Below are 10,348 nucleotides of genomic sequence, written 5' to 3'. Positions count from 1 at the left end.
TCAGTAGCTCCTCCTTTGACCTTATAAGGTTTAATCAAGACTGTCATGGTGTTATTTAAATCATACGCATATTAACCGAAGGGTGGTAACATATACTGATATACAGTAATTCAGGTTTCAGTACAATGTCCCCTTTCACCTAGTTTTTTGGGTTTTTTTGTTTTCCCCTTTCACCTATATTCCTGTCTTGGCTACATACAGAAATGCTACTCTTCAAGGACTATTAACTCCCTGACTTACCATGTAAGAAGATTCAGACCCCTTACCTATTGTTTATCAGGATTTGTGGTTTGAGTCTGTCTGGTGCTTGGTTGCACCTGGTCTTCCTGCAAGGTAATGTAAATTGTTTCTAGGTTACTGGATTCTTTTCTTGAGTGGTCATTAAATTATAAGTCTCCCAAACCCCCTTAAAATTCTCTTTCTGTCTTTAATCTGTTAGTGTGATTTCTAAACTATTTAATTATCCTACTCTATTCTTATCAATACTCTTAATTTATCCCTCTTCCCCCTCCCTGTCCCCTTTGGTAACCATAAGTTTGTTTTCTATGTCTGTGAGTCTATTTCTGTTTTGTATATAGATTCATTTGTACTATCTTTTAGGTTCCACATATAAGTGATGTCATATAATATTTGTCTTCTCTATCTAACTTACTTCAGTAAGTATAATATTCTCTGGGTCCATCCATGTTGCTGCAAATGGCAATATTTCATTCTTCTTTATGGCTGAGTAATATTCCATTGTATACATACCAAATCTTCTTAAGCCAATCATCTGTTGATGGGCACTTGGATTGTTTCCATGTCTTGGTTATTGAAAATAGTGCTGCTATGAACATTGGGATGCATGTATCTTTTTGAAGTAGAGTTTTTGTATTTTCTGTATATATACCCAGGAATTGGATTGCTGGATCATATGGTAGCTCTATTTTTAGTTTTTTTTAAAGAACTTCCATACCATTTTCCATAGTGTCTGCACCAATTTACATTCCCACCAACAGTGTAGGAGCGAACTCATCTGAACATACTAATTACTAGTAGTGAAGTTGAATTTGTAATAAAAAAAATATAAATATATACACACAAGACAACAAAGTCCCCAAAATATATGAAGCATATCCCTGCAGGGTCCTTCTCCATTTTAGTAAGACTTTTCCAGTTAATTTGATTGAAGTATGCAGCTCACTTAATTTGACCTCATGGGAAAGAGTCAGGAATTAATCAACTTGACTTCACCATCCTTATTCCCTCAGATCTCCGGGCAAATAGAAACCAGAGGGCCCAGAATCCTGCTGATGTAATCCATATGCATCAGCCTCCAGGGCGCAGAACAGGATGGAAAAAAGTGGAGAATGAATCTGGAGGGGTAAACTAAAGATATACAGCATGGCAAACTTGTCCCATTTTTCAGAGGGAAAACCCTAACAAAACCCTAATTATTATTTTCCTAAAAAGCATTGTTAATATGATTGGTGAAAAAATGTGTTAAATATTTTTCTGTAGGGATACATTTTGTAACTAAATATTCTCTTTAGGAATAAATCTTATAAGTTTGCAGAACATATGTGTGTGTGTGTGTGTGTGTGTGTGTGTATAGAAATCAAGATTGAAATAAGTGGAAATATATACTTAATCTAAAGATGAATTATTCATAGCATAAGACTGTGAGTTTTTGAGAGGGAGTATCATATCAGTGGATTTTACCAACATTATCCTGGATTTGATAAGACTGAACCTAAGGGTAAGATTATCTCAAAGCATAGATCTCTAGTTTCTCATCACTAGATTTGATTTCAAATCACTAGATTTGGCATAATGTACTATGGATGATTTTTTTTTTTTACACTGGAAATATTCCCACAGAGATGATCATCTCAGGCAAGTTGACTAACATGACCTTAGCCCAGCTAATACCTCCCTTGTTTAATTTGCTCTCTCTTTTTATTAAAAATTGAAGTATAGTTGACTTACAATATTATATTAGTTTTAGTTGTTTAACATAGTGATTCAATATTTTTATAGATTATACTCCATTTAAAGTTTTTACAAAACAATGGCTATATTTCCCAGTACTGTGCAATGTGATATAGAGAACAAACTAGTGGTTACCAGTGGGGCTAGGGAAGAGGGGAAGGGCAAGATAGAGGTATGGTTTTAAGAGATACAAACTAGTATGTATAAAATAGATAAGCAACAAGGATGATCTTTAAGGTGTGGATCAATTTGATGTTTTCACTGTGGCCCAAGAGTCACAAATGATTCTTACACTTTGGGCCAAATATTGGGAGACTCAGAGGCCTTAATGTGAGTACTGTGTGATAAATTCAGCATTTTCTTAACAAGAAAATTAATAACTGAGTTTTAGGGATGGCAGGGGATTATGAATGAAACTAGAAAGTGCTTGAACTCTTGATAATGCAATTCTGCCTGTAGAATATCAAATAGATAGCAACAGTTCTGATTATGAAGGCTATAAAAAGGTAAGAGAAGATCATGGAAGTTGACGTTAATCTTGGCAAATATTCACTGTCCTCCACTTTGCTGGGAAAGGAGTATATACTTTCCTGCCCAATAACTTTGGACTTGGCCATGATATCTTTGGCCAATTAAATGTGAGCAGAAGTGAGAACACACCAATGATGCTTTAAGAGACTTTGCATTTTACAATGGATCTCTTGTTCTTTACTGTGTCTAACTTGAGAATGAACATGTACCCCAAGGGGGCTGCTTCTTCAGCTTGGGTCCCAGAATGAAAAACATGTATCAGAGTCTCAGCCTGTCTAAAACCTGGAAATGCATGGCAGTATAAAGGTAACATGAACTAGGACTAGCCCTCTGTTATTGTAGGTAATGAGAGATTTCAGATTGTTTGGTTTCTTTAGTAAAGCTGACTAACATAATTGCTTCTCACAGACCTTCCCTAAAATAGTTACTAAGTTGGAGACTGGTTTAAAATTTTTCCTATGAGTAGTTGTTCTAAAATATGTACAATAAATCTTTTCCTTTATAGACAACTTTGGTCTTAATATTTAGAGATTTGGACAAAAGTACTATATAATTCAGTTAAAATTAATGTTCGATGGTTTCAAGAGTTGATATAAATGAGAAAAATGACATTTTCATTTGTATAAGTAAGGAATTTATTTTTTAAACTCTTTTTAATAACAGAGATGTACATATGTACCTGGGTAGACATTCATTCATTCATTCATTCATTCATCTAATATTCATGAATATATACTGTACACAAGTCACCATACACAAGGCTTTGTATTGATGAGTGAATAAAACATAGTCCCTGCCTTCATGGAGTTTAACTGTATTTAGATTGGAGAGAGACAAAATAAATGTTATCTTTGATTATTGATCAAGCTGGAGTCTGATAGGTTTTGTGCATCTTAATGTCACCATTTCTCTCTTTGTAATTGATTAGCACTGTCTGGAGAGGTACACTTAGTATCTGCGATATCCAGTTCTACATTGGATTCGTTATATATTATAGTGTAACAAATTACATACACTAAAATGTAGTAGTGTAAAGCAACAGACATTTATTATCTTATGCAGTTTCTAAGGGTTAGGAATATGGGAATGACTTAGCAAGGTAGTTCTGGCTCTGGGTCTCTCACAAGGTTATAGTCAAATTGTTGGTTGGGGTTCCAGTCATCCAATGGCTTGACTAGGATTGGAGAATTCAATTTTAAGTTCTTTGACTTGCACGGCTGTTGACAGGAAGGCTTAGTTCCATTCCAGTTATTGACAAATGACCTAATTTCTTTGTCATGAAGGAATGTCCACAAGGTTGCTGAGTATACTCATGACATGGCAGTTTTCTTTCTTCCTTTGCAATCTGTGTGCTATTTATTTATTTATTTATTTTTGCCTTATTACAGTGGCCAGAGCTTCTACTACCAGGTTTAATAAGAATGATGAGAACAGGTATTCTTGCCTTCTTCCTGATTTTAAGATGAAAGGATTCAGTCTTTGCACAATTGAGTGTGATATTAGCTGTAGGCTTTTTACAGATAGTCTGTGTCAAGTTGATATAGTTTTCCTTTATTCTCAAATTGCTGAGAGTTTTTATCAATGAATTCTATCAAATGATTTTCCTACATCAATTCATAGGGTCATATGATAACTCTTCTTTAGCTTATTAATATGATGATCTATATAGGTTGATTTTCAAATGTTGAAAACTCCTTACATATTTAATATGAATTTCAATTGGTCATATTGTGTGTTTTTTTTAATATATATATTGCTAGATTCAGTTCACTAATACTTTTGTTGAGGATTTTTGTGTTTAAGTTCATTATGGATATTGACCTATGGTTTTCTTTTTTGTACTATGTTTGTCTGGTTTTAGTATCAGGATAATATTGGTTTTATGAGTTGGAAAGCATTCTTTTCTTTTTTGTATCCTAGAAGAGATTGTGTAAAATTGGTCTTAACTCTTCTTTAAATGTTTGGTAAAATTCTGCACTGAAGTGAGCTAGGAATGGGTATTTCCTTTTCAAGAGTATTTTAATTAAAAATTCAATTTTTAATAGTTACAGGACTATTCAGGTTATATATTTCATCTGATCTGAGTTTTGATAGCTTGTAGTTTTTAAGTAATTGGTTTATCTTTTTCTAAGTTGTCAAATTTATGTGCATAAAATTATTTATAGTATTTTCTTATTATCCTTTTATTGGCTATGTAATCTATGGTAACATCTCTTCTTTCCATTCCTGATATTGATGATTTACATCTTGTATCCTTTCATCTTTGCCACTCTTGCTAGAGGATTGCCAATTTTATTGACTTTTTTTTAAGAACTAGTGTTTAGTTTATTAATTTTCTCTATTTATTTTTCTGTATTCAATTTCACTTATTTATGATTTAAATTTTTATCGTTTCTTTCCTTCTGCGTCTTTGGGGCTTATTTTACTTTGGTGAAATAATGAAAATACTGTTCCAGAAATCTAGAAGAAACAGAAATCTAGAGAATCGAACCCTGCTAATCCCATAAGGACTTCTGATTTCCTGAAAGGTAGCTGAGAAGCTGAGCATAGCTTTTGAGAGGCCTGTGGGTTTAGGAAGATAAAAGCTGGATTCTAGGCCCCAGGAAAAGATGGGGGAGAGGCCTTGTATAACCACTGTGTTTTTAATTGAATCCTGAAGACCACATAAGTTCAGATTCATATTTCTTTTCTTCATATTTCTTTTCCTTGAAAGTGGTAACATTACTAAGGGCTAAAGAGTTATTGGGGTCTAGCAGGCAACAGCATGCCTGGGTGAGGGAAAAGTGGCAGTGAATCTAGGGGTCAAGTAGGTGGCAGGCAAGAGCAGATAGTAGCATGATCATGAGATTGGTTACATATGGGGAAAGAGGGGTGCGATTAAGCAAAAAAATAAGTACATTAAAGATAATGGGAAATAATTTAGAAATTTAGAAAATGAAAAGATTGTATAATATTATTGAAGTTATAGGTGTAGATGTAAACTTGTATTTTTCATAGTATATATACTTTGATTCAAATTACATATATAGAGAGAGATTTATCTATTTATCTATTCATTTGCCCCTATGTATCTATATGTCTATCTATCTATAGAGAAAGATATTGAGAAACGAAGAGTGACATAACTGTGTACTAAGGTGACTCAGAAGCAATGACAGTCTAGAAACAATGAGCACACAAAATACTCAGATCTTGATTTCTAAATGGTACCTTCCACTAAATTAACTCAAGTTCCTTGGAAAAAATAGCTTGTTCCAAGGTCGATGCAAGGAAAATACATAAGTCAGAAAATAAGTTCTCAAAAGATGATAAGGGAATGTCAAGAAGGCACAGAGCCAGTTTAAAGGGACTCCCACTAGCCAGAACTGAGATAATTTGAGTATCAAATACATTTTGATATGACATATAATAGCTTGTGAATTAAATGGGAAGTCATGAGTTCATATTGATATGAATAAATAAATGAGGGGAAAGAAAAATTCCTTTCTTATAATATAATGCCATGCAATAAATTAAGAATGATAGAAATAGAAACTATTGACAGAATTTGCAGTCATTTTAGTGGTGAAAGATTTAGGCTAAATAATCAATGGATGCCAAATGCAAGGGAGTGAATTATAGTCTCAGATTATCTCCCCACAAAATACTAATCAATCACAAAGATAGAAAAGTGACATTATGGTAGATAAAAAGGGCAGACGCCAATCTAACCAAATGATCAAGTTTGACAACACCAGTGTGGAACAGGCTGGTATTGCAAGCCCTCTGATGTGATGTGCTGAGAGAGCCACAATTTTTCTGTATGTCCTGAGTTGAGATGGGCAAGATTGGAAGATATTGTGCAAAATTAAAAGTCTATATTCTAAAACTGCAAAGGTCACGAAACACAGAAAATACTGAGCAGCTGTTGAGACTGAAGGAAATCTGAAATATGACAATAAAATGCAACATGTTATCTCAGATTGGATCCGGGACCAGAAGGAGAAAACAAAAAGCCTTTGATGAAGCAGTTGGGATGGATGTGATTATAATATATGGATTGGACGGTAGTACTGTGTTAATATTGATTTCCTGATTTGGATAGTTGTGATTATACAGGAAAGTGCCTTATTTGGGGGAAATAGACACTGGCATATTTAAGGGTGATTATGTCTTTATCTCAGATGGTTCAGAAAAAGAATAATGATAATGAATGAGTCTGAATGTGTGTATAGGTATATTCATGTGTGTATGTATGTAACAGCTGTTCCCTCCAGAGACTGAGATTCTAATTACCACCTCAACCCAAACAAAATCTTAAAGTTTTCAAGACTCTTCAATTTGTGTATAATGCATAGCAATGTTACACTAAAAAATAGCTTTTATTCTGAAAATCATAATTATTAAATAGGGGGTTGAGAAATTCCTAGCTTTTCCCCCAAAGAGTAAGAAAATATATATCAGTTTCTCCCTAGATTTGATCTTTGAGTTTAGGAAGTAATGACATTCTATTCTACTAAAGATCCACAGTGAATTTTTTGAGATCTTGTGGGTCTTCTGATTTAGAGAAAGGAAGCACTGACTGTTAAAAGAAACATGCTATAGAAAAAAAATGATCAAGAGAATAGAGAAAAATAGGAGACATAAGCCAAAACAACATTGTTTAAATTAAAAAATAATTCTTCTTTTACTTTTGTTTGTATTTTATTTTACTGGCATATATCACGTTCTTTAAAACTTTACAGAGCTTAATTTTATTATATTGTGTATAGGACAGAGATAATACTAAAGCATAACTATTTCAAATTAACTAAAGACATTCAAGCATAAATAACACTCATTGGGATTATTTATAAACGTCTAGAAATCAGTTCTGTTACGCCCCAAATTTACATTAAACTAAGGTAAATTCCAAATTAAGCCATTTTGCTGAAAGTGAAAGAAAATATCAGGAAGGAAATAACAGATCTATTTATACCCTCATATTTATTTATTCTTTAGTTCTTTCTGTCAAGGTTTTCAAATTCCATGTAAATATATATATTTATGCATATATGTATATAAATGTATATGTATATACTAAATGTACTAATAAATGGAAAAAAGTAACAACAAAGTTAAAGAATTTGGAATGTTTGGTTATTTTTGATGAGGCTTTAACAACTTGAATAATTTATGTGTTCCTACATCATTCTCATAGGTTATAGATTTGTGTAATAATTTGTAATAAAGAAAGAAAAGGAAAAAAAAATTAAAAGATAACAGCAGGGAAAAAATCTCTCTTGCTTTTTTCTACGAAGATCTCAATAATCATGTGAACCTGATCATGATCTTTCACATGACTCATTCTCTACTAGTCTAAAATAAAAGAGGTAAGGAATGATGAGAAGAACACTTTAATCTCAGATGTGTCAAGAAAACCCTTCCTAGATCTCGGTTCGTAACTTCAGTGTAGACCCCTTCATTTGCTGCTCATAGTGTGTGTCAAATTTCTCATTTAGGGCTACTGTAAAGTAATTCTTCCAGTCTCCTGCAATCCCTGTAACAAAAGAGAAAAAAACAGTAAATATTATGTCTTCCAGCCAGAATAATGAAATTTTCTAATATTCATCACTTTCATTAACACCTAATCAAGTTTTATTCTTGTAATCCTTAATTATAGAAATAAAATATATACCATAAATACTATATATTTGAGAGCGCAAACAAGGATTTATCCTGATTGTTAAAACAAAACAAAACAAAAAAAACAGCAAATTTATTTCTCTGACCTTCCCCTGTTATGCTATCAATACTTCACTTAATTTTTCTTCTCCAATTTCCTCTGAAATGTTGGGGCTCCTGAGATCCATGTTTTACCTACTCCCAAGGTATTAAATATCATCTTCATGCTGATAATATTAAAATCCAGACTTACATCTTCATATCCAAGTGCCTACCTAATGTGACCACTTTCATTTCATACGAGCATCTCAAATTCACCCAGTTTAAAAATAAATTCATTTCCTTCCCTACAAAATTGCATTTTTTTGGTGACCTTTTCCATAACCTGGTTAATGGCAACAGCAGGTAGCCTCTGCATAAACTTGGCAGTTATCCTTCAACCACAATATCTAATTCTTTATTTATATTCAGACTTTCTTCCTAGCCATTGCCTTCTCTCCATTTCTGCTGCCACCAACAGAGAAGCTCCTCAACGTTTCCCACCTGTGTGTTACAATAGCCTAGCAGGCTCTTCTCTTTTGCTTTTCATCACATCCAACCCTCCCCTGACAGAAGGAAGTCACCTTGTGTTTTAAATTAATCAATTGTTCAATTGCCCCGTTAGCTCAAGGAGATCTAAACTTTCCCAATGAAAAGACCCAAAAAGCAGAAGATAGAAAATGTGTGTCTTGAGAATCATGTGGGGTCAGAGGGTATAACAGTACAAAGCCCTTTACAAACATGGCCATTATTTTAAGTTTGTTGTTTTATCTTAAAAATATATGAGGACATTATGGGAAAAGAAACTGAGATAATCTGAGGATTCAATAACTTAAATTTACTCTGCATGTTAACTCTCTTTCATGTGTGCCCTATTTTCACCCAGTGGCAGGTTTGTTTTTCCAATTGTTTAAAAAATCCCTGACCCTCTCAATGACAATTTGGTTCCAAGAGCAAGATTTTCTCTGTTCTGTTTCTGCTTCACGTATCAGTAAGACTGGATGTCCCAATACTCTGCATATCCTACATGCCTTTGGATTTATAAACTGACTATATCTCATCAAGACCACCATGCCTCCTCCCAATAGATGTCACCTCATTGTACCTTGATATTTTTGCTAAGCCAAGCTGTATTTGCCACTAAGTGTTTTGAAACTTAGTCTTTTTTAAAACAGCTTTATTGAGGTATAATTAATATACAGAGAACTGTACATATTTAATGTATACAATTTGATAAGTTTGGATATTTGCCATTTAGTCTTGAAAAACGCCTTCCACTTGGTTAAGGAAAAGCTGACTAACTGTTCTAAGCTTGTTTCCTCATCTCAAAATTAGATTATAATAGAAGTTTCTCTTAACTCTTGCATTAGAATTTTTTTAAAAAAATTAGAATTTACAATTTATATGATGTATGTGATACAGCACCAAGGCACAAAGACTTAATAAGTAATAACTAGTAGAGTGTGGTATTAGTGCTAGTACTGAGGCTGGGGTGGCCGCTGGTCATTCTTAATATAATTTGCTGCATATACCAAGTAATCAACAAGTAATAGTAATTTATTAGTAGTATTAGTAGTAGTACTAATATTTTATGCTTCTGCAGAACTGGTCACTCAAATGTGAAACAGCTCTGAAGAAAACAAGCAGGGTCCACAGGCATGAATAGACCTTAATAGATGTTTGCCTATAACTATTTCAGCTTATGACTTCCTACAGCAATGGAGGTAAATAACATGACTATCTCACCCTTTCTCATGAAGGGAGATACTTTTTGGTTCATGACTTCATCCGGTAGCATTGTGTAATTGGTAGATGGGTTGTTCTTCATCTCCTGGAATGAAGTGTGTTTTATAATCTTGTCCACAAGCTCATCTGATGCCTTCCTTCCCAGAAATTCTATCAATTTCATCACCTCTTTTCTGATATTCTAAGAAGAAAAAAATATTTTGAAGACTCAGTTACTAAAATTGAATACATTATTTTGTGGATAAAAAAGGACACAGAAAGAAAACTTTTCTTCCCTCTTCTTCCCCCCACTGATATTGGAATTAGGCTTCTAGAGTAAAAACATTTCTTGGGGAAGTGGTATTTTTTAACTTCTCTAAGCATAATTTTCCTCATTCATAAAATGGACATAAAAGAAACTTCAAAGATTTTTAGAACA

The 10,348-nt window shown here is 33.4% G+C and overlaps 1 protein-coding gene across 1 annotated transcript in view; it reads right to left on the bottom strand.

Moving 5' to 3' along the window:
* Positions 1-3,855: 3,855 nt before the first annotated feature.
* SULT1E1 (sulfotransferase family 1E member 1) overlaps positions 3,856-10,348 on the bottom strand; it is a 32,354-nt gene continuing 25,861 nt past the window's right edge. The window contains exons 7-8 of the mRNA XM_082463935.1: positions 9,931-10,111; positions 3,856-8,020 (exon numbers count right to left, since the gene is read on the bottom strand). Of these exons, the coding sequence (XP_082320061.1) occupies positions 7,908-8,020; positions 9,931-10,111 (294 nt within the window). The 3' untranslated portion in view covers positions 3,856-7,907. The remainder of the gene's footprint in view (positions 8,021-9,930; positions 10,112-10,348) is intronic.

Source organism: Balaenoptera physalus (genome assembly GCF_965194825.1).
Source record: "Balaenoptera physalus genome assembly, chromosome: 5".
Lineage (NCBI taxonomy): Eukaryota > Metazoa > Chordata > Mammalia > Artiodactyla > Balaenopteridae > Balaenoptera > Balaenoptera physalus.
The sequence above is the reverse complement of the archived record's forward strand: the minus strand, read 5'-3'. Positions and strand labels throughout refer to the sequence as shown.